The 26085-nt window shown below is 35.4% G+C and overlaps 1 protein-coding gene across 4 annotated transcripts in view; it reads right to left on the bottom strand.

Moving 5' to 3' along the window:
• Nucleotides 1-26085, bottom strand: part of FSTL5 (follistatin like 5) — a 937018-nt gene that overhangs the window by 443651 nt on the left and 467282 nt on the right. For all 4 annotated transcript variants that reach the window (XM_027956327.2, XM_042234380.1, XM_042234379.1 and 1 more), the window contains exon 5: nucleotides 13367-13563. In XM_027956327.2, coding sequence (XP_027812128.2) covers nucleotides 13367-13563 — 197 coding nt within the window. The remainder of the gene's footprint in view (nucleotides 1-13366; nucleotides 13564-26085) is intronic.

The raw sequence follows: 26085 nt of genomic DNA, 5'->3' as shown, positions 1-26085 counted from the left end.
GATAAATAATTAACATTATAAATAATAGTTGTTTGATCATATATAACTGATGCTACCCTGTGATAAATGTATTTAAAGAAAAGAATCACATGGATATAATCACATCTTCTAAGTTCTCTTTTAGGTTTTATAACATGTCTAGCTAGTTAAAAGACATTTAAAAATCATTAGGGTCAATATTAATTTTTAAAGGCTAGCTGAAATACAACAATATGAAATCATTGGTGGGATGAAAACTATTTTATTTTCAAGGCATTCTGTATGGCTCACTGGGGTTCTCTGAACATGAGTGCCAACATTTTTAATGTACCTTGACATTCTAAAGGAAATATGCTACAAATAATATGTTTAAAAACTAAATTTTGGTATATACATATGATGGAATATTACTCAGTTGTAAATAAAAGCAAATAATAGCACTTGCGGCAAAATGGATAAATATAGAGATTGCCATACTGAAAGAAGTAAGTCAGACAAAGACAAATGTTATATGATATCACTTATATGAGAAATCTTTAAAAAAAAAAAAGGTACAAACAAATTTATCTACAAAACAGAAATAGAGTTATCAATGTAGAAAACAAACTTATGACTTTACCGGGGCTAAGAGGGTAAAGAGGGACACATTGGAAGATTTAGTTTAACATATACTCATTACTAGAGCTTCCCTGCTAGCTCAGTCAGTAATGAAATTGCCTTCAATGCAAAAGACCTGGATTCAATCCCTGGGTCAGGAAGATCCCTGGAGAAGGAAATGGCAATCCACTCCAGTATTCTTGCCTGGAAAATCCCAAGGACAGAAGAACCTGGTGGGCTACAGTCCATGGGGTCACAAGAGTCAGACATAACTTAGTGCCTAAACCACCACCACCACCATATACATTACTAGGGCATCCTAGTTGGCACTAGTGGCAAAGAACCTGCCTGGCCAATGAGAAAGACATGGGTTCGGTCCCTGGGTTGGGAAGATCCTCTAGAGGAGGGCATGGCAACCCACTCCAATATTCTTGCTCGGAGAACTTCATGGAGAGAGGAGCCTGGCAGGCTGCAGTCCATGGGGTTGCACAGAGTTGGACACGACTGAAGCGACTTAGCACATATGCATACACATTCAGTTCAGTTCAGTTCAGTCGCTCAGTCATGTCCAACTCTTTGCGACCCCATGAATCGCAGCACGCCAGGCCCTGTCCAGCACCAACTCCCGGAGTTCATTCAGACTCACGTCCATTGAGTCAGTGATGCCATCCAGCCATCTCATCCTCGGTCATCCCCTTCTCCTCCTGCCTCCAATCCCTCCCAGCATCAGAGTCTTTTCCACATTACCATATATAAAATAGATAACTAATAAGGATCTACTGTATAGCACAGGGAACTCTACTCAATGCTCCATAAAAACCTAAATGGGGAAAAATTACATACATATATAGATATATAACTGAATCACTTTGTTTTATGGCAGGAACTAACACAGTGTTATAAGTCAACTATACACCAATAAAAATTCAAACAAACAAGCAAAATAACATTTTTTAAATTGCTAATAATTTTCATTGTGGTTGAGGACAGACTGCTGTGGACATTCATAAAGGTCAAGACGTGCTGTGATAGAAATTAAACATGGTGTTAAGTTTTTTAAAAAAGCAGTACATTTTAGCTTTTGAGTTATTTGTAGGAACAGCCTTAAAGAAAAACAAAATAGTATTTGAAACTAGTTACTATGGTTTCCAGATACAGTTGAAAGTATTGCTTTTTATTTTATTTTATTTTATTTTATTTTTTTAAATTTTAAAATCTTTAATTCTTACATGCATTCCCAAACATGCTGCATCCTGCGTCAGACATAGACTGGCGATTCAATTCACATGATAGTATACATGTTAGAATGGCATTCTCCCAAATCATCCCACCCTCTCCCTCTCCTCTGAGTCCAAAAGTCCGTTATACATCTGTGTCTCTTTCCCTGTCCAAATTCCATATATATGTGTTAGTATACTGTATTGGTGTTTTTCTTTCTGGCTATACACAATGGAGTATTACTCAGCCGTTAAAAGAATTCATTTGAATCAGTTCTGTTGAGATGGATGAAACTGGAGCCGATTATACAGAGTGAAGTAAGCCAGAAAGTATTGCTTTTTTAATTGTAGCAGTGAGCTGCCCCTAAACCAAAAATTATAGGCCTTACTTTTCTCTGTTAAATGCTAACCATTGTCGTTATTATTGTTACAAAACCCTTAGCTCTTGAAAGGTAATTCCCAGTTCTACTAGGATCTACCTACTGGCATTGCCAATGCTGTCCTGATTCCTGGTTTCTGCTGCCTTATTTTGTATACCTGACAGGTTCATGGGATTTTAAAATCTTGAATAGGATTAATTACCATGGCATTCCCAGAGAGTCCCTGCTTATCCCCTTCTCTATCCACAGGAGTGCTTATTTGTTTGCAAATAAAAAGTGCTTATTTGTTTGTTTAGTTTGTTCCCACTAAAATAGTGTTTTATCTATGAGGCAAAACAATTCCTACCAATCTCATTGTAAATAAATATGTTGACTAGCCACCAGAACCTTTCAAAAAATTTTTTAAATTTGTAATAGGCTTAACAACTCTCAAAATAAAGATTAACTCAAAATAAAGATTAACTATGTCACAGTTCTAATAAGTTTTAAAGAAAATGAATATGTACTAAGTCTGTAAAGACATCAGCATCATGCCCATCCTGTTAGCTAAAAATATCTAATGTTATTTATTCCTTTTAAATTTAATTTTGCAAATGTATTCACACATAATAGTCATTGAATAAATGGCTTTTTAAGCCAAATATATATATAGCATAATAATCTAAATCCTGAGAACAAGTAGTTCTTCTTATTATTTTAATAAATAGTTAACATGTGTGCACATTAGGGAAATATTTCATTCTAATAGGTATTCCTAATGTGAATCAGCTTATTAAGATGACAGAATCTAAATGAAGGAAAAAGTTAAATCAATATACTCAATACAGCTGCTTATTTAAACTCAGAAACACAAAGGAATAATCTGGCTTACTTAAATTTCATGGCTGGTTATTTTATGAAATGGGGAGAAGGCTGAGGGACATATTTTCCAAGCTGTTAGCACCATTTGCCTTTAAGACCACTGTATTGGCTGTTCTTAAATTAAACCAGGAGAATTTCAGGCTGAGAAGGCTCTAATTCCTTGGTGCAAAGGTAATCCAGCCAACACCTAAGCCTGTAAATGCCTCAGGTTATGAAATCAAAACCTATCACAAACCAATCAACAAACACCTAACTACGCTTTAATCTGTAGCCAATCAGGACCTTCCTTACTTTGTTTCCATCTTCTCTTTATAAAAGCTTTCCTAGCTCCCCTCCACAGAGGGCTTTGGCACTGCCAGATTTGAGTGGATTTTTGCTCAAACAAGCTCTTAACATTTTAATGTTAAGTATTAACAATTAACCTTCAGTTTCTCTTTTAACATTGCTAACAAATTCAAGGGTGCCATTCTATTGAGTGAAGTCTGCCTATGTATCTTCTCATCTTATCCTGAGGAACAAATAGTTGGGATCATGATGCAAGAAGTTGTTCTTTCTCTAAGTGACACTTTATTCACCCTGGTTTACCTCTATGACCCTGTGAAATTCATCTTCTCATATTGCTTGTTTTCCAATCTACAGCAATCTCCTTTCCTTTCCAACTCACACGCATCATGTACCCTCTGGAAATCCTGTTCTGATCAGAAAACTTTCTTTGCCTTATGTTTCTTATGAAAACATATTCTTCACCACATTGACTTTAAGAAAATCTGACTACTCCTTAATAAAACCATTTGTCCAATGTGTATAGCAATTGAAAGTTAATTTTTCTCTCATATCTATTCTACCTCAATGGATGGAAGATAGTCAATAGCTAAATGGTTCTCTATTGGCACATCTGGATTATTTCTTTTTCCGAAGTGAGTTTTCTTTCATTAAACAGATAGAGAATATAGATAGGTAGGTAGATAGATAGATAGAAGATGAACAGGTGGATGGAGGGATGATAGAAACTATCCCTTTGAATGTCAGGTCATTCAGCTAGGTAATTCCTTCTTACTCTGCCCCCATTTTTCACCAATGTATTTACCTCTTGATTCACAATGTTTCTGTCCACCTAAACTCTTTATCAATGTCCCTAGCAACTTAAAAATGCATATGAATAAGCCACCAGAAAGATTTCTGTGATTCATTTCATAACTACTGATTATTAATCTTCTCTCTTCTGAAGACCTCTTCTTACATGTCAGCCTTCCAAGAGGAATGTGATCATATCTTAGGTTACTTCATCCTGAAATCTTTAATTCACACATTACAGGTCTCTTTTAGGAATAACGAATGTCCTTAAACCCATAAATGCATTACTATGTCTCCAAGTACCTGATCACACTTGTCACATACACAATACCTAGGGAAAAATCCTCTTTGTGTTTCAAATAAAGATACTTTATATTTGTTAAAGCTTTTGCAATGAGTTATTATCCTATGATACATGCAAATTTAGAGCATATTGCTACAGTATGACAATATGATATTGCTACAAAAAGACAACTTTTACTGAAGCAAACATTAATAAACATCAGATTTCAGAGAGCACTGAATTCTTTTTGTTGAAGACAGTTTAAGAGAAGGAACAGAGACAAATGATAGAGATGAACCTCAGACACTTGTCTAGATTTATACAGTGGAACTGAGAACAATAAACAAGTGAGGTTTCACACCTCATCAGCCTGATCTTCAGAAAGAGCCAAAACATTTGATTTTGCTTTAGTACACAGAACTAAAGTGAAACAGAAGAGTGAAAGTTGACTTAAAACTCAATATTCAGAAAATTAAGATCATGGCATCTGGTTCCATCACTTCATGGCAAATAAATGGGGAAACAATGGAAACAGTGACAGACTATTTTTGAGGGGGGGGCTCCAAAATCACTGTAGATGGTGACTGCAGCCATGAAATAAAAAAAAAAAAAAAACGCTTACTCCTTGGAAGAAAAGTTATGACCAACTTAGACAGCTTAATAAAAAGCAGAGCCATTATTTTGCCAACAAAGTCCATCTAGTCAAAGCTATGGTTTTTCCAGTAGTCATGCATAGATGTGAAAGTTGGAATATAAAGAAAGGTGAGCACTGAAAAACTGATGCTTTTGAACTGTGGTGTTGGAGAAGACTCTTGACAGTCCTTTGGACTGCAAGGAGATCCAACCAGTCCATCCTAAAGGAAATCAATCCTGAATGTTCATTGGAAGGACTGATGTTGAAGCTGAAACTCCAATACTTTGGCTTCCTGAGGCGAAGAGATGCCTCTTGAAAGACCCTGATGCTGAGAATGATTGAAAGTGGGAGGAGAAGGGGATGACAGAGGATGAGATGGTGGGCTGACATCATCGACTGAATGGACATGAGTTTGAGTAAGCTCCAGGAGTTGGTGATGGACAGGGAAGCCTGGTATGCTACAGTCCATGGGGTCGCAAAGAGTCAGACATGACTGAGCAACAGAACTGGACTGAACATAAAACTGGCTACTGGTCAAGACCATTCAGTTCTACAACCTCATTCTGAATAGGATCCAGGCAATCTAGCACAGATTCAAGAAAGATATTAGGGCCGCTCAGAACAAAATAAACTAAAAGTGCCCGTTTGTTTTTAGTCACTAGGTCATGTCCAGCTCTTTTGTGGCTGCAAGGATTATAGCCCACCAGATTCCTCTGTCCATGAAGTTTCCCAGGCAAGAATACTGGGGTGGGTTGCCATTACATTCTCCAAGGGATCTTCCCAACCCCAGAATCAAACCCATGTCCCCTCCATTGGCAGGCAGATTCTTTACCACTGAGCCACTAGAAAATCCCCAAATGCCCATTTACCTGTTGTTAATAAAGGGAAGTGATACATATTAAACCAAAAGTTCTCAAAAAAAACACTTCAAATGTGATTGACATACTACCTTTGTCATACAGTAATTAAGACACATATATGGGAGAGAAGACAGTGATACTCTGTTCTATTTCTCTAAAAAAGCAAATTTGATCAAAACCCCAATCTCCCCTATCATCTAACCCCACATACTTTGAGGAGACAAAAGTCCTTGTCATGGGGTGTAAATAGATCTGATACCCACTTGAGAAAAGAGAGAGAGATGAGATTTCACCTCTCTCTGAGGGGTATAAAAAATCAAGGCAGAAGACTGAGCATAGGAATTTCATGTAGCTAGGCTCAGGGACTGAAATTTATTTCCCCAGAGGAAAGAATGTGCTAGATATTGGTTTTTTATGTTGACATTGTTATATTCTATAACTTGCCATTAGTTAGTTTTTTTTTGTCCCTAAAGAGGCAGATAGATGTTGGCAACTACTGATTGTGATGTCTTTTGGTTATACACATATCGGGGGAGAATCTAAATAAAACAGACCATATTGTTTGACATGATAAGAAATTTGAAGCCCCAGGGAAAGTTAAATAATTGAAACTGAGAAACAGACTTGGGTTCCTGCATCTGTGGTGTAGGGAATGCAATGCACACTCTGGACAGAGCACAAGGAAAGGAAAAGTGTACAAAGTGCCTCTTCTAAATTGGATTTCAATACGCAACTTTTGAAATATGTGGTATAATCTCATCTACCACCCTTACACATCTTCAATCATTCAACCAATACACATTGCTTTTTGCAAATGGATTATGTGTGTGTGTGTGTGTGTGTGTTTAGCTAAAAGAGAAGTGCAAAGGAGCTGACAGACATCTGGATCATAGTAATGTAATAGTATTAATAGTATTATTATAATCGCTACTACTATTATCATTAGTTACTATACTAACTGAGGATCTACATATTTTTAAAATATTTAAATTGCACAATACAGTCAAGTAAAGCATATTATTTATTTAATAACATATCTAAGGGTGCCTTGCTGAAAATGTTGCTGTCAATAATTTCTTATAACTTGCTATTATGGACAAGAAAAAATTGCACAAAAATAGATATTTCGTAGTTTGACAAGTAGAGATATTTTGCTATAACATGTACCAGCATCTTGAAATATATATTTGATATTTATTTAAAGTTTAGGTCAATTTAACATTATATCTGTAAACATGGGACACTATATACTCTGGGGAAAATGCTCAATATCACAGTGGTTGCAAAATGATGACATGTACTTGTCTCTAGGCTAGCACACAGGATTTAACAACATTCATGCTAGCTACATGAGGCAAGTATGTGAGTACCTCAAATGAGATGAACAGAATAAAATATATAAAATAAGATAAAATAAATTATGAGATAAAATGAAATTTCTTTTAAAAATACTACAATTCATTTTTTCCTAATTTCTTGGAATAACTAAATTATTTTCATTCCCTTTCAAGAAACATTTTTCATTGTAAAAGCTGGCATTAAAATGTTTGTGTACCCCCATGTTCATTGCAGCATTGTTTATAATAGCCAGGACATGGAAGCAACCTAGATGTCCATCAGCAGATAAATGGATAAGAAAGCTGTGGTACTTTGGCCCATTTTTTGATTGGGTCGTTTATTTTCTGGAATTGAGCTGCATAAGTTGCTTGTATATTTTTGAGATTAGTTGTTTGTCCTAAATAGACATTTCTCCAAAGAAGACATACGAATGGCAAACAAACACATGAAAAGATGCTCAACATCACTCATTATTAGAGAAATGCAAATCAAAACCACAATGAGGTACCACTTCACACCAGTCAGAATGGCTGCGATCCAAAAATCTGCAAGCAATAAATGCTGGAGAGGGTGTGGAGAAAAGGGAACCCTCCTACACTGTTGGTGGGAATGCAAACTAGTACAACCACTATGGAGAACAGTGTGGAGATTCCTTAAAAATTGCAAATAGAACTACCTTATGACCCAGCAATCCCACTGCTGGGCATACACACCAAGGAAACCAGAATGGAAAGAGACACATGTACCCCAATGTTCATCGCAGCACTGTTTATAATAGCCAGGACATGGAAACAACCTAGATGTCCATCAGCAGATGAATGGATAAGAAAGCTGTGGTACATATACACAATGGAGTATTACTCAGCCGTAAAAAAGAATTCATTTGAATCAGTTCTGTTGAGATGGATGAAACTGGAGCCGATTATACAGAGTGAAGTAAGCCAGAAAGAAAAACACCAATACAGTATACTAACACATATATATGGAATTTAGGAAGATGGCAATGACGACCCTGTATGCAAGACAGGAAAAAAGACACAGATGTGTATAACGGACTTTTGGACTCAGAGGGAGAGGGAGAGGGTGGGATGATTTGGGAGAATGGCATTCTAACATGTATACTATCATGTAAGAATTGAATCGCCAGTCTATGTCTGATGCAGGATACAGCATGCTTGGGGCTGGTGCATGGGGATGACCCAGAGAGATGTGGGGAGGGAGGTGGAGGGGGTTCATGTTTGGGAATGCATGTAAGAATTAAAGATTTTAAAATTTAAAATAAATAAATAAATTAATTAATTAAAAATTAAAAAAAAAAGAAAGCTGTGGTACATATACACAATGGAGTATTACTCAGCCATTAAAAAGAATACATTTGAATCAGTTCTAATGAGATGGATGAAACTGGAGCCAAAGGTGTCCATCAGCAGATAAATGGATAAGAAAGCTGTGGTACATATGCACAATGGAGTATTACTCAGCCATTAAAAAGAATACATTTGAATCAGTTCTAATGAGATGGATGAAACTGGAGCCAATTATACAGAGTGAAGTAAGCCAGAAAGAAAAACACCAATATAGTATACTAACACATATATATGGAATTTAGAAAGATGGTAACGATAACCCTGTATGCAAGACAGCAAAAGAGACACAGATGTATAGAATAGTCATATGCCCTCTGAGGGAGAGGGAGAGGGTGGGATGATTTGGGAGAATGGAATTGAAATATGTATAATATCATATAAGAAACGAATCACAGTCTAGGTTCGATGCAGGATATAGGATGCTTGGGGCTGGTGCACTAGGATGACCCAGAGGGATGGTATGGGGAGGGAGGAGGGAGGGGGTTCAGGATTGGGAACATGTGTACACCAGTGGTGGATTCATGTTGATGTATGGCAAAACCAATACAATATTGTAAAGTAAAAAGTAATAATAATAATTAATAAATTTTAAAAATGTTTGTATATTTAATAATGTGGATATAGATTTCTGGGTTATGATGGCTGATTTGTTCTCACCTATCAAACAAATGTAAACATTAAAAATGCACAGGATGACCTGGATGGAAACATTGATCAGTTGTTCATCCACTAACTCAAGCATGTGTGCCCTCTTTATTTCCATTGTCATCTACCATATCCATAGGAAAGTTGGATTTGAAATATAATTATAACTAATGATTTCACCATGTTGTTTCTATTGTGTGAGTTATGTTTCTTAGAAGGCTACATTTCCAAAATAATATTAATATCACATACAATTTACATATTGTGTCTTATTATCTTTCCCAATATGTAGACAAGGCAATTGGGATACAGAGAGCTTGAATCACTTGCCAAAAACTGCACGGTGTCAAGTAAAGGACATGAAATTCGATCTCAAATTCTATAATTAAAATTCTTAATCACTACACTATGATCATAAAAATGATAATTTTTTAAAGAAATCCTAGGACTTCATCAGTACAGGCCATGCACACCTTTGCTACTTAAAATATCATCCTATGATCTTTTAAATGTATATCCCATCATAACATTTACTGACTTCTGTTATTACCTGTTTTAACTCTTCCAGACCTTCAATTGTTAAGGACAAATCTATCCATGTTCTCACATCAATTTTTATCAATTTCATAAAACATGATTCTTTTGAAAGTATATAGTTTCAATTTCAATAAATTTGAATTTATAGTTGGATAGTTTCAAAATACAAAAACCAGACTCAGATACTAAGCATGTGGTAACAAGTATTCATGTCAAGCTAGAGCGGTGAAGAGTTGGATCAAATGAGATCTAGGTCTATACTTTATCATCTGACACTAGCAAGTACTTTCTTATTTTTACAAGTTGCTGTGATTTTATGGGTCTTACCCCCTTCAGCTATTGTTTTTTATTATCTTCTCTCAAATGGAAAGAACTTTAGTTTCTAATTTCCTGCAACAGGAGCTTTGTGGTTGTGGAAGACACTCAGTCATGTCTGACTCTTTGAGACCCCATGGGACAGTAGCCTGCCAGGTGCCTCTGACCATGGGATTTCCCAGTCAACAATACTGGAGTGGTTTGCCATTTCCTTCTCCAGGGGATCTTCCCAACCCAGGGATTGAAACTGGGCCTCCTGCATTGTAGGCAGATTCTTTACCATCTGAGCCACCAGGGAAATCCAAGAGAAGCTTTAGAAGATTTTATATATATATATGTATATACACACACATATATATACACACACATATATATACACACACATATATATATACACATACATATATATGCACATATATATGTACACATATATAAATATATATACATATATATATACACATATATATACATATATATATACACATATATAAATATATATTCATTATTTGGAGTAAGAACAGAACATGTGTAGCAAGCATTAATGCTACATTTATAAAACCTTAAAGTCAAATCATGTTCTTTAATTTTTACTTGCAGTGTCTTAGAGTTGTATATTACATTCCTATTAAACATCGTTTGTAAATTACTAACAGAACCATTAAGACCTTTTCCCTTTTTACTCCTTTAATTTAAATCTTTTTGAAACTTGATATTAAATGATGATGTTACGTGTTTCCAAGCTGATTTTTAAAGTCATATATATCATTGATTTTCATATTATAATACTTGAAATACAAGTTTTTCTAAAGCACCTGTAACCTAAAGAGACAAGTCAAAAACAGTATTTGTGCTGTAACTAGCTAGAAATGTGTTATATCCTTTCCACAGTGGCTGTTAGTTGATTGCTGATGGATGAGATGATGCCATTTCCACTCTATAAAGCTGAAGGACTGACTTATGCGGGATGTGTGCAGAGGAGTCAGTAACTATTACCTTCTGAGATCCTTCTTTGTGTGTACCTCATGTTTGACCAATGTATAAGCGGGATTCTAATGATCATTTCTGCATGGTAACTTTCAGATGAATTGGGAGGGCACTTTTCAGATGTAAATTAAGTCTGAATCCAAATAATAATAATAATAATAAACTAAACTCTGTACCAGATGACTTTATTATGGATTGATATGTGCCCTCCCCAAAGATATGTTAAAACCTTAACCTGAGGACATCAGAATGTAAACTTTTTTTGGAAATAGAGTAATTTTCATGTATTTTGATGATGTTAGATGAAGTCCTGCTGGAGCAGGGAGGACCCTTAACCCAATATGACTGGTATCCTTTGAAGAAGAGACAAGATGATGTGAAGACAGTACACAGAGAGTAGCTATGCGACTGTAGAGGCAGAGACTTGAGTGATGCACTACAAGCCAAGGAATATTTGGTGCTACCTGAGGCCGAAGAAGGGAAGAAAAGACTCCTCCAAGAAGCTTCTAAGGGGGGATGGCCTTGCCAACACCTCAATCTCAGATACTGAGCCTCCAGAACTGAGAGAGAGGTTGTCTGAGCCACAAAGTTTGCCAAACCTTGTTACTGCTACTGTAGGAAATTAATATTAACTTGGATGTAGTAGAAACCTAAAACAGCTACTAGTGAGTGCTTTCAATACCATTTTCCAGTGATGTTCAGTTTTTCCACTGGGGCTCAGATGTGGATCTTATAATAGCTGGATTTGGTCAAATTATGTGTCACATCCAACCAGTGTTTACAGTAGTACATACATGTTAATAGAGAGTAAAAATATTATAAAATAAAAAAGTAAGACTCAAAACCAAAAACACTACATTTGAATATGTCAGGCACACAAAGATCAAGGTGACATGTTTTAGTTATAATTCATTTAATTGAATTGCCTAGTCATCTCTGATTATTATCAGAAGTTTAAATTTCTAAAGAATTTCATTTGTGAAAAATAAATTATGAGTTATATACCAACATAGCTATCTGAATGAAAAGTTTACTATTCTTACCCTAAATTTCAAAGTTTCATTCCTTGAATTCCAGTACCTAGGACTTATAACTGTTCTAGAAATATAAGTTGGATTAAAGAAGATAATGAAAATGATATATATTTTAATTAACTGAAATAGACAAGTCAATTGGCTCAGAAGGTCACTTTGATAATGACTCCTCTAAGTTACACTATCCCAAAGCTTGTATGCTTGCAAAATAAAACTGATATTCCACATTGTTGATTTTTTAAAAATAAGCCATTAAATTAACTATGAAATATGAATGGCATGATGTTGTGAAAATAAATAATTGATTTTTTAAAAATTATTTTTACTGTTAAGCACAGAAGCAAAATCTACCTAAGATCCAGTATAGGAATTATCAGGCAGTCAGCAGCATTCCTCAGAGCTAGTACTAATTTCCTAGTCATTCTGGATTGGCTTCTCTCCCTTTCTCCCTCAAAACCTATATGTCTGTTTACAGCAAAATCTTAGGTTCCTTATTTTACATTTCCACCACTATCAGCAACCAGTTTAGGTTCTTAAATGTGGGTATTTCACTTTCTTTCAGAGTAGTTTATCAGTCTCAGTAACACATACATAAAAATATGTCCATTTTTTCACAAATATAATTGCTCACATTAAAAAAATTGTGTATGAAAATATTCACTTAACAAATTTTATGTATGTATCATTTTGGTGACAATTTTCAAAGACATGAAGTTTAATAATATAGACATAACATTAAAACTGGATTTAATATAGTTGATTTTTGATTATTGAAAAAGTACTAAATAGATCAATAATTTAGTACTTTCTTAAATCACTTATTGACATTATGTTATAGATGTATTCAATTGCTTTTCAATAATGTCCTTGAATATTAGCTAAGCAAGCTCCCATAAGAAAATTTAAAAAATTACAAAAGCTCCAGAACATGTCTGGTGATATTTTATAAATTCTATAAATAGAGAACTGGCAATTCCTTTTGACATTTAAGGTATAGAAATCTGTCAAAAGTAAATGCCTCTTTTAAATTGTGTAACATTATATAAGGATCTTGTATGATGTTACTTGAAATTAACAACTTACATTTGTTACTTGAAATTCATACTGCTGAAAAAGTAGTCAAATATTTCTCTTAAAATATTTTATGCCTACAGTCAAACAATATGAATTAAATATTTTTATCAATATGGTAAAAACTCACACAAATATAAATATATTGAATATATTATACTTAAATAAGCTTGTTAATCATTAATCATACCTGAGTTAGTTCATTAATATCTACAAGTCCATTACTGTCGGCATCAAAATATTTAAACATTTGATCCACCAGCAACTTCTTCCGAAATACGTCATCACCATTAGGGTTTTCATTGTCTTGTGTGATGTATTTTTGATTTTGTAAATCTAAAAGCATACTTTTCATCTTGCTGTATTCAATGGCCTTGCAGTTATCTCCTGTAACAAAAGAACTAAGTTATTTTCAAAGCAATATTATTAAAAGGGAATCATTTTTTTAATTAATGCTCAAAGTTGATACCTAGCAGATAACATATTTTGTATATAATATTTATGCTTCTACTTTGCATACTACACAAGGAGAAAATAATGGACCATTAACATGAGTGGATACAAATTTTAATTGTTATCAAATTTAAAAACACAATATGTACTATGTGTTTCCTCAATGCCAAAGTCATCAGCTCTATAATGGACACAGAAAAAAAGATAACTTCAACTGGCTCCAAGGCTTAAATACATTATCTTAGTTTAACTCCTCATTATACATGATTAGAGTGATAATTTCAGAGATTTTGAACATGAAGTTTAGGGAGAGGAAATGACACCCAAGCGTAAGCTTAGATTGTATTGCCTTTTGAACTTTAGCTCATGTCTAGTTCCAAACTAGTATAGCAAGTTTCTAATTGGAAGTGCATCTTTTTTTTTTAATATTTAGATTTATTTTGAAGAATTTTGTGTGTATGTATTTACAATATTTTTTAAAATTTTTAACCATGCTAAACTCATATTTGCTTTCTTCTGAAAGTCTATTTTTCTGATATTTATCTATCTCTCCTTTAAGAGCACTCGGTGAATAATATGATCTATGTTTGCATTTTGTATCTTGAAGTTTTAACCTTTCAAATATCATTTCCACAACTAAAATATGAGCTTATTGAAGTAATAATGCATCACAGAATTCAATATCTTCCATAAAATAGCCCAAATACTGGGGACTTCCCATTCAATGAAAGTAGTTGTTGGCATATATCTTCAAAAATAACAGCAATTATTCTATCTTGGGCTTGCCAGGTGATGTTAGTGGTAAAGAACCTGCCTACCAATGCTGGAGACATAAGAGACCCAGGTTTGATCCCTTCGGCAGGAAGATCCCATGGTTGGAAGAGCCTGGCAGGCCATGGTCCGTAGGGTTGCAAAGAGCTGAACATGACTGAAGTGACAGCACTCACACACACACAATACTCTCTTGACATAATTAGTTTACAAGAATTTTTCTTACAAAAATATGCATGCTGTTGTCTTCATAAATAACACATTGAAATGAATGTATGTTGATAATAAATGTGATATAAAATATTGACATACAGTCTATAAATACAGTCTATAAAATATAGTATATAACATAATTTATAAATGAAAAAGCAGGTATTATTATATTAGCTAAGAACTTTTGCAATATATCTTTAAAGAAAAAAACCTAACTTTATAATTGTGGTTCATTTTGACAATTAGGCTGCAGCAGAATCTACAATTTTAAAGATTTCTAAAGACTTAAAAATATATATCTGAGAAGCAGAGGATTGGAGAACAATATTTGAATTCTCATTCTCTTCCCAGACAAGATGGAAAACAATATTTCAGAGAGATGATATCTTATTTTTCAAAGACGTTGAAATGACTTCTGTTCAGCAATTTTAGTGTTTAACAATCCTGTCAATAACTTCTTTTCTACAGCAAGATGTAAACTTTGTGCCATGGATTAAGTCAATTTTGCATCATTTTAGTCTCAGTAAGGAATGGTAATTAGAATAGTTTTCATAAAAACACAGAAATCACTGACAAAAGAGAAAAGTAATCAAGTACAGAGGGACAGGTAGCAATTTTGGTGTCTGTGAAAGCTGCCTAAGAGGGGCCTTCAAGTATACGTGCCCATGTGTGTGTCAGGAAGAGAGAGAAACTGATCAAAGAAGGGAAAAGGAGAATAAACCATCCCAAAGCCCTCCCTGGATTTCTGTATTTGACCGTGGGCCTTCCTATCATTTCATTTGACTGATGGGAAGAAGGATGGAGTTTGGGGAGCTCCCCTGGGTCCATTGTTATAAGCAGATAAGAACATGGGAAATAGAATTTAAACGCAGAACACTTTTTAGTTAATATTTGAAATTGGGGGTTTTGTTGTTGTTGTTTAGTTGCTATTGAGGAGATATAATTTGGGGTTGTTACATTCTAATTTTGACCAAATCAAGGAATACAATCATCATGTTTTTCATGAATGCTTCCATTTCCCAAATTGTAAATACCCTAGTAAAACCAGGGATTAAGTTGTTTGCTGACAATCCAAAGCTAACAAAAATAAAAGGATTACAATTAAGGCATTGATATTCCACTGAAATGTACAATGGCAAATGAAAGTGTTAGTCACTCAGTCATGTCTGACTCTTTGTGACCCATGGACTGTAGCCCACTGGGTTCCTCTGTCCAGGTGAAAATACTGGAGTGGGTTGACATTCCCTTCTCTAGGGGATCTTCCCAAACCAGGGATCGAACCCAAGTCTCCTGCATGTACAATAAACAACCATATAATTATGGAAAATTTTATAGAATTTAGATATTTTAGGTAACCTCTGTCACAGGTCTTTGTTAGTAATAGAAACATCTATTATGAATAATAGATTACATGTAATGCAGACCTTCTATGTGCCAGGAACTTTATATATATGTGATCAGTTAACTGTCATAACAATCCAACATGAAGGACCTTATAATTACCACAATTTTACAGATGAACAAAAATTAAAGCACAGAGAGATTAAGTAACTTGTTCAAAGTTACAAAGCCAGAGAGGAGCTCAGTGACTTTTACACCCAGGCACTAGCTTATCGTTTCTAGCCTTTATTCTCTACTTTTTTCATCTTCAGAACTGAGTTTTAAAATGAACTCACACATGGTTTCAACAAATTTGTCAAAGGATTATTTGAAAAATGAAAGGCAAATATAACAATAAACTTCAGGCAAAATTACTGCTTAAATTACAGGTAGAGAAAAAAAGAACTTTCAAAGGGAGAGAGAGAGAGAGAGAGAGAGAGAGAGAGAGAGAGAGAGAGAGAGAGAGAGAGAGAGAAAAGGAGTACCTGAGAAATAGCAGGGAAACTGTAAGAAAGTACCGAAGAAGAAAAAGGGAAAAGAACTTTTCAAGAAAGAGGATGTGACAACATGATAAACATTTCAGACTTTTTTTTTTTTTTTAAAGGAATAAAACATGCCCATTAGATTACTTAACTTGGAGATGGCTTGTAACTTTGAAGGAACATTTTAATGAATAAGTGAAAAATTCCTATTATAATGGGCTAAAAGGAGTAAAGGCAAAATAATGATTTGAAAATATTAAATGTTTGTTTTCAGTCACGTAGTCATGTCTAACTCTTTATGATCCCATGGACTGCAACAAGCCAGACCTCCCTGTCGCTCAGCATCCCCCAAAGTTTGCCAAGTTCATGTCCATTGCATCGGCGATGCTATCCAGCCATGTCATCCTCTAAGGCCCTCTTCTCCTTCTGCCCTCAATCTTTCCCAGCATCAGGGACTTTTGGTATTAAATCTTTACCACTTTTTTAATGAGTATCAATGTGAAAAAAAACGAAGTAGCATTACTAATGAAACAGAAGTTATTTAGAAACAAACAACAATGTATATTAATATATCATGGCCTCATTCAAGAATAACTTCAGGAAGGAAGCTAGCGCGTTGATTTGTTTGTTTTGGTGAGTCCTTTCTCATTACTTAATCAAGTATAGTGAAGGAAAAGAAATGCTCTTCTGGAGTTACTTTCTGCTGCCAGAGACCAGTAAGAGATCTCCTCTGCTGTCCCTGTTCTAGACACTAAGGACAAGATGAATGAGGTCCCCAACTGGTGGTGCCTATACCCCATCTTCCTTCCTGTGAATGCAGCGATGCCAGGGCTGTGCTGACTCCGGACTGAGTCATTCTAAGGCAGTTAAAATCCATCTGGCCTTGTGGGGCAAAGAAAGAGGTGGAATCTCTGACTTTCCCCCCCTTGTTTTTCTCATTTAAACACCAGATTCATAATTTTACTCCAACTAAATTATTTTGTGAGCAAAAACATGATTGACAACACCACATGCCCCAAACATGCATATTAATCCTATATTATCATTATGTGCACAAGTTCTCATATGCTTTGATTTTTTTGTAAGTTAATTTTTACTGGAGTGTAGTTGATTTACAATGTTGTGTTATTAATAGCATCGGCTGTAAAGCAAAGCAAATCAATTTTATGTATACATATATGCCCTCTTTTTTTAGATTATTTTCCCATGTTTCAAATTGTTTCCCATGTAAGTCATACTGAGTATTGAGTAGAGTTTCCTATGCTATACAATAGTTCCTAATTGGTTATCTATTATATAAATAGTAGTGTGTATATGTCAATCCCAATCTCACAATTTATCCTTCCCCCCACTTTCCCCTTGGTAGCCAAAAGTTGTTTGTTTGTTTGTTTTCTTTTCCTACATCTGTGACTCTATGCTCTATAAATAGGTTCAGTTATACCATTTATTTTAGATTCCACATATAAGCTATATTACGTGATATTTATCTTTTGCTTCTCCATGTCCCTATGGAACCAAGGATAGTTATATATTATATATCTGATAGTACAGCCATCAGTTTTGAGTACATGATAAGTGCTCAAAATTACAGATTCTACCAATTATGCTTAATGCTAGTGTTTCAAAAGTTGTAATTTGTTCTTAACTCTTTGAAGTTACCCTTTTATCCTTCCTCCCCATCTATCAGAAAAACATACTAATTACTTTCAACATAAAAATATTGAAATCTAAGTATATAATAATATTGCTTGCCTCTTTTTAGCATTTCTAGTTTGAAATTGATTAATTTAATTCTAATAAAAGCTGAAATCTTAGAAATTAAATAAGAAGATATTAAATATTTTATTATAGTATCAATTCTACTCATGTATTAGATTGCATACTGGAACTGTATTTTTATCAATCTATTAAATAATTGCTAATAAAAACTTTTAAAGCTTTTTAATATGTAAACATATTTAAATTTATATAAACTATTTCTCAGAAAAGTACTTTGCATTTATGACATAAGGAAAGTATCAAAACTTTAGTATGGTGATTTAATATGCATCTGTGAATCAAATTCAACACGGAAAACTATTATACTTAAATGAATTGTAAATTGTTAAACTGTGTTTTTGATGGAATTAAAATTATCTTGGTTAAAAGTAGTCTGAACAAAATAAAAAAAACAAAGCAAAAAAACAATCTTTAACCTAAATGGAGCTTCTATAAAATGTGGAAAAATAAAGGTGTAAATTATTTTATATCACATAAACTTTACTGAAATGTTCTTATCTAAAATGTTTACAGTTAAACATAAGATTAGTATAAAGCTACTATGCTTCAAATGCTAATCTAATTCTGGAAATTTACTAATGCAAATATACTTATATATACCACTTCACAACTTTATATACCTTTAAAGGGCCATGATTTTCTCATAGAGAAGGAATTTTAAAAAACAATCTATTTTCTTTTTCAGAGCAGTTTTATATTCAAGGAGAAATTGAGCAGAGAGTACAGATTTTTTCGTATACCCTCTGGTACTCCACATGTGCAGACTCTGTCACTATCAACATTCCCACAGGGGGAGAAAAATGATGTATCTTTAACCCAAAAAAGTCCATAGTTTATATTAGAGTTCATTAAGTACATAGGGTACTTGGTGTTGTATATTCCATGGGTTTTGACAAATGTATAATGACATGCGTGCATATCTATCATACAGAATAGTTTCACTGCCTTAAAGAGCCTCTGTGCTCTGCCTGTCCATCTCTCCATCCTCCTTAACCTCCGACAAACACTGACGTTTTTAATTGTTTCAAAAGTTCTGCCTTTTTCAGACTGTCATATAGTTGGAATCACACATAACCCTAACCCTGGCCCAATTCAATATGTAGCCTTCTCAGACTGGCTTCTGAGAAGCAAATACATTCAAGGTTCCTCTGTCATGGCTTGTTAGCTCTTTTTTTTTTTTTTTTTTTAATCTCTGAATACACTGTCTGGATGTACCGCAGTATATTTATTCATTTACCTACTGAAGGACATCTTGTTACTTTCAATTTTTGGTAATTTTGAATGAAACTGCTGTAAACATCCCTGTCTAGAGTAAGTTAACTCTACTCTCCCTGGGTAAAGTTAAGTTTTCATATCCTTAGGTTAGATCCTAAGGAGCATGATTAGTTTGTTTTGAAAAAAAAGAAAGAAAGAAAAGAAAATTGCCACATTTTTTTTTCCCCAAAGTAGCTTATACCATTTTGCATTCTCATCAGTAACGCATGAGAGCTCCTTTTGCTCCAAACCTTCACCAGCAGTTGGTGCTGTCGGTGTTTTGGACTTCATCATTCTGATAGGAGTGTAGTGGCATCTCATTGTTTCACAGGGAATCTCAAGTGAATGAGAGACTATATTTTACAGGAGACATTAGTCCCATTGCCTTTCCCCTGCTCTTTACACAGACACAATGTGATTTGACTTAAATTTTATATCTCCTTAAATACCATTGATTTGTTAAATAAAAATGATTAGAAACATAATTAATTGATTGATATTCTTACTGATTAATTTGGGAATTAATATTATTAGAAACAAAAGGAAAGCATTGTGAGTTAAATATTCATTCTCCAATCACATTGTTCTTTATGATGTAACTTTTGTCAATTATATGCCACGTTGTCATTGTCTGGCACACTAAGTGTGGGAGGCTGTGACCTGGTGCACTAAGCGCGGCAGAGAGGAGTTACCCCACGTAGGAGGTCAGGGGCAGCAGCCGAGACTGCCAGGCTCCAATGGCTCAGGAACGGCGGAGAGGAGCTACCCTGCGTCTGAGGTCAGGGGTGGTGGCCCTGAGGAGCCACGTCGCACTGGAGGCCAGGGAAGGCAGCTGGGATGAGCCACCTGGCACCCAAGGCCAGGGGCAGCGGCCGGGAGGAGCAACCCGAGAAGCAGTGGCTGTGCGGGCACAGGAGGGCCTAGAGGAGCCATCCCACGTTGAAGGTCAGGAAGGGCAGTGGTAAGGAGATACCCCTCGTCCAAGGTAAGGAGCAGCGGCTGTGCTTTGGTGGAGCAGCCGTGAAGAGATACCCCATGCCCAAGGTAAGAGAAACCCAAGTAAGATGGTAGGTGTTGGGGCATGAGAGGGCAGACACACTGAAACCATACTCACAGAAAACTAATCAATCTAATCACACTAGGATCATAGCCTTGTCTAACTCAATAAAACCAAGCCATACCCATAGGGAAAACCAAGACGGGTGGGTCATGGTGGAGAGGTCTGACAGAATGTGGTCCACTGGAGAAGGGAATGGCAAACCACTTCAGTATTCTTGCCTTGAGAACCCCATGAACAGTATGAAATGGCAAAATGATAGGATACTGAAAGAGGAACTCCCCAGGTCATTAGGTGCCCAATATGCTACTGGAGATCAGTGGAGAAATAACTCCAGAAAGAATGAAGGGATGGAGCCAAAGCAAAAACAATACCCAACTGTGGATGCGACTGGTGATAGAAGCAAGGTTCGATGCTGTAAGAGCAATATTGCATAGGAACCTGGAATGTCAAGTCCATGAATCAAGGCAAATTGGAAGTGGTCAAACAAGAGATGGTAAGAGTGAACATCGACATTCTAGGAATCAGAGAACTAAAATGGACTGGAATGGGTGAATTTAACTCAAATGACTATTATATCTACTACTGCGGGCAGGAATCCCTCAGAAGAAATGGAGTAGCCATCATGGTCAACAAAAGAGTCCAAAATGCAGTACTTGGATGGAATCTCAAAACAACAGAATGAACTCTGTTCATCTCCAAGGCAAACCATTCAATATCACAGTAATCCAAGTCTATGCCCCAACCAGTAACTCTGAAGAAGCTGAAGTTGAACAGTTCTATGGAGACCTACAAGACCTTTTAGAACGAACACCCAAAAAAGATGTCCTTTTCATTATAGGGGACTGGAATGCAAAAGTAAGAAGTCAAGAAACACCTGGAGTAACAGGCAAACTTGGCCTTGGAATGCAGAATGAAGCAGGGCAAAGACTAATAGAGTTTTGCCAAGAAAATGCACTGGTCATAGCAAACACCCTCTTCCAACAACACAAGAGAAGACTCTACACATGGACATCACCAGATGGTCAACACTGAAATCAGATTGATTATATTCTATGCAGCCAAAGATGGAGAAGCGCTATACAGTCAACAAAAACAAGACCAGGAGCTGACTGTGGCTCAGATCATGAACTCCTTATTGCTAAATTCAGACTCAAATTGAAGAAAGTAGGGAAAATTGCTAGACCATTCAGGTATGACCTAAATCAAATCCCTTATGATTATACAGTGGAGTGAGAAATAGATTTAAGAGCCTAGATCTGATAGTGCCTGATGAACTATGGAATGAGGTGTGTGACATTGTACAGGAGACAGGGATCAAGACCATCCCCATGGAAAAGAAATGCAAAACAGCAAAATGGCTGTCTGGGGAGGCCTTACAAATAGCTGTGAAAAGAAGAGAGGCAAAAGCAAAGGAGAAAAGGAAAGATATAAGCATCTGAATGCAGAGTTCCAGAGAATAGCAAGTAGAGATAAGAAAGCCTCCAGTGATCAATGCAAAGAAATAGAGGAAAAGAACAGAATGGGAAAGACTAGAGATCTTTTCAAGAAAATTAGAGATACCAAGGGAACATTTCATGCAACTATTGGCTCGATAAAGGACAGAAATGGTCTGGACCTAACAGAAGCAGAAGATATTAAGAAGAGGTTGCAGGAATACACAGAAGAACTGTACAAAAATGATCTTCACGACCTAGATAATCATGATGGTGTGATCACTAATCTAGAGCCAGACATCCTGGAATGTGAATTCAAGTGGGCCTTAGAAAGCATCACTATGAACAAAGCTAGTGGAGGTCATGGAGCTGTTTCAAATCCTGAAGGATGATGCTGTGAAAGTTCTGCACTCAATATGCCAGCAAATATGGAAAACTCTGCAGTGGCCACAGGACTGGGAAAGGTCAGTTTTCATTCCAATCCCAAAGAAAGGCAATGCCAAAGAATGCTCAAACTACCGCACTATTGCACTCATCTCACACGCTAGTAAAGTAATGCTCAAAATTCTCCAAGCCAGGCTTCAGCAATACGTGAACTGTGAACTCCCTGATGTTCAAGGTGGTTTTAGAAAAGGCAGAGGAACCAGAGATCAAATTGCCAACATCTGCTGGATCATGGAAAAAGCAAGAGAGTTCCAGAAAAACATCTATTTCTGCTTTATTGACTATGCCAAAGCCTTTGACTGTGTGGATCACAATAAACTGGAAAATTCTGAAAGAGATGGGAATACCAGACCACCTAACCTGCCTCTTGAGAAATCTGTATGCAGGTCAGGAAGCAATAGTTAGAACTGGGCGTGGAACAATAGACTGGTTCCAAATAGGGAAAGGAGTACATCAAGGCTGTATATTATCACCCTGCTTATTTAACTTATGTGCAGAGTACATCATGAGTAACGCTAGACTGGAAGAAGCACAAGCTGGAATCAAGATTGCCGGGAGAAATATCAATAACCTCAGATATACAGATAATACCACCCTTATGGCAGAAAGTGAAGAGGAATTTAAAAAGCCTCTTGATGAAATTGAAAGAGGAGAGTGAAAAAGTTGGCTTAAAGCTCAAAACGAAGATCATGGTATCTGGTCCCATCACTTCATGGGAAATAGATGGGAAACAGTGGAAACAGTGACAGACTTTATTTTGGGGGGCTCCAAAATCACTGCAGATGGTGATTGCAGCCATGAAATTAAAAGACGCGTGCTCCTTGGAAGAAACGTTATGACCAACCTAGATCGCATATTCAAAAGCAGAGAAATTACTTTGCCAACTAAGGTCCGTCTAGTCAAGGCTATGGTTTTCCTGTGTTCATGTATGGATGTGAGAGTTGGACTGTGAAGAAAGCTGAGCGCCGAAGAATTGATGCTTTTGAACTGTGGTGTTGGAGAAGACTCTTGAGAGTCCCTTGGACTGCCAGGAGATCCAACCAGTCCATTCTGAAGGAGATCAGTCCTGGGATTTCTTTGGAAGGAATGATGATGCTAAAGCTGAACCTCCAATACTTTGGCCACCTCATGTGAAGAGTTGACTCATTGGAAAATTCTTTAATGCTGGGAGGGATTGGGGGCAGGAGGAGAAGGGGACGACAGAGGGTGAGATGGCTTGATGGCATCACTTACTCGATGGACATGAGTCTGAGTGAACTCCGGGAGTTGGTGATGGACAGGGAGGCCTGGCATGCTGCAATTCATGGGGTCGCAAAGAGTCGGACATGACTGAGCAACTGAACTGAACTACATCTGATACATTTAATACCACAGTATTAAATTGGGGTTTGAGTTTCTAGCTTGCTAAAAGTTAACATTTATTAAAATTTCAGTGACAGTGCTCTAGTAACCAAGTCACTTTGCTCTCTTTACCCTGAAAGAACATTAATTAAAATGACTTTGAGGGATGAGATTAGGTATCCTAGACTCTGTTTTCAATTATATTCATTAAATGTGACACACTTTGGAGCAAGTAGCAATTTAGCTGTTACTATTCCCATTTTCTCACATCATCTTCACAAACACAATCACATAAAGTAAAAATGCAGAGAATGCTGACAGAAAATACAACAAAATAATGCAGAGTATAACAATGGTGATGATTATCTAGGATGTTTGGGAACTTAAGTGAAAAATGTAAATTTATCTTACCTGAAGTAAATACAATTTATTATATTAATTATAATTGTTCAAATATATGATTATAGTGTTTAGTGAAAAGTCTTTGTAAGCCATTAACTATATAGTCAAAACCAAGAAAATATAATTTGCTTCATATGAAAAGGCATATTTCCTATAGAATGTATGATAGGTAATGCTGTCAAATAGTTTGTGAAATTATTTCCCAATTAACTATGATTTCTGGAAACCTCTGGAAAAATATTTTGTACACACTATGTAATAAGACCTTTCATTTTTTTTTAACATTTTACTAACGTCTGTTGAGACTTAGTGCATATTGCCTTAAATATTACACCACATTTTCCTACAGTTCTTGTATGCTCTATTTTTCTAGAGGTTTTTAATTTTGATTAATATTACCACAGATTTATATTACTTCTAGGAGTAAATATATATAAAACATATTGTTTAACTTTTAAAGAATTTGATAAAAATTTTGAAAAAATTTAACCGTTACAAAAAAGTGAATCTATCACTGGGTCAGAGTCAAAACTAAGACTCATATAACTCCACTAAGAGTAGGGATGCTAGTACTTGTGAACACTAAATAATCATAGCACTCAAATACGTGGTTTTCAATGAAAATTTTGTTGTTCATATTGATCTTACAGAATATAAACTATTCATATCTGTGAAGCCACAAGGATATAATGATTTTAGTCCAGTATTCACATAGGAATTATGATGTGCTGGCACTGTATAAGTACTTTACAGATAATTCATTTAATCTTCAAAATGATCATGTGAAGTAAGTGCAAAGACTATGCCATCTCCTTGAAACATTAATAATAAGCCCAATGACAGGCTCCACATTTGACTTTACATGAAAGATGTAGAAACTTCTGACCCTAGAATTGTAAGCCCATCATTTAGAAATTAACTCAGACATATCTCATGAGATATAGAGGATGCACAAGATACATCTATTTGTGTTTTAAGAAGATAGTGGTTTTAATTATTATTATGTTTCTGTTATTCTAAAAATTCATTGAAATTCTGTCAAGAGTTTACAATCTTCTGATGACTGCCTGCATACATATAAACTGTTATGCATTTCAATAATAAATCATGTGTTTTCTCTCTTCTATACTGAGACAGAGAGGTCTTGGTTGGTAAGATTTTTACTTTCTCCAACAATCTTTAGGGGTGTTACGTAACAATGACATAAATGATTCCCCAAGCCTGTCTAAACATTATGATTTTGATAAGCACCTAATAAAATAACTTCAAAAATGTAAATAACTGAGGATATAATTACCAAGCAAATCACAATGATAGAGAAACACTGTAATATTTCTAGATAGAAAAATGCACATCAAGAAGTCATTAAGCATAGTACCTTCATTTGGAGCAAATCCAGAAATGTACTCCTATAGGAAAATAATAATATTCTTTAAGAATCAAGTTTAATGCTAAGTTTATATACATTATAGTTTGAAGTTTAGTTCATTTCATGAAGTTCATAGTTTGGTGTTAAAAGTTCCAAGATACTAGCATAGTTACATGTCTTTTTGTGGTCACTGAATATCTTATTTAGTCAAGAGTTCATATGTCTTGTCTCTTAGAATATGTTACTCTTTGTCTCATTTATCACAGAAAAATTCAAAAGTGATAAAAATAGAATTTCTTCTGTGTTTCTAGTTTATATATTTTCTATGTAGCCTGTTCATTCTTTTCTATCATAAGAAAGAAAAGATAATAGTCATGACCGGGCATCAATCCCTAGCTGTCTTTATCCTATTAAATTTAACATAAATAATATTTCCAAAATACATTTAATACTAATGAATGGTAAATATTCAAATGCCACTATATACTAAATATTACAACAGTAACATTTATAGTATTAGTGTTTCTA

The sequence above is a fragment of the Ovis aries genome, chromosome 17, assembly GCF_016772045.2.
Source record: "Ovis aries strain OAR_USU_Benz2616 breed Rambouillet chromosome 17, ARS-UI_Ramb_v3.0, whole genome shotgun sequence".
In the NCBI taxonomy this organism is placed as follows: Eukaryota; Metazoa; Chordata; class Mammalia; order Artiodactyla; family Bovidae; genus Ovis; species Ovis aries.
This window is presented reverse-complemented; position numbering and strand designations above follow the sequence as displayed.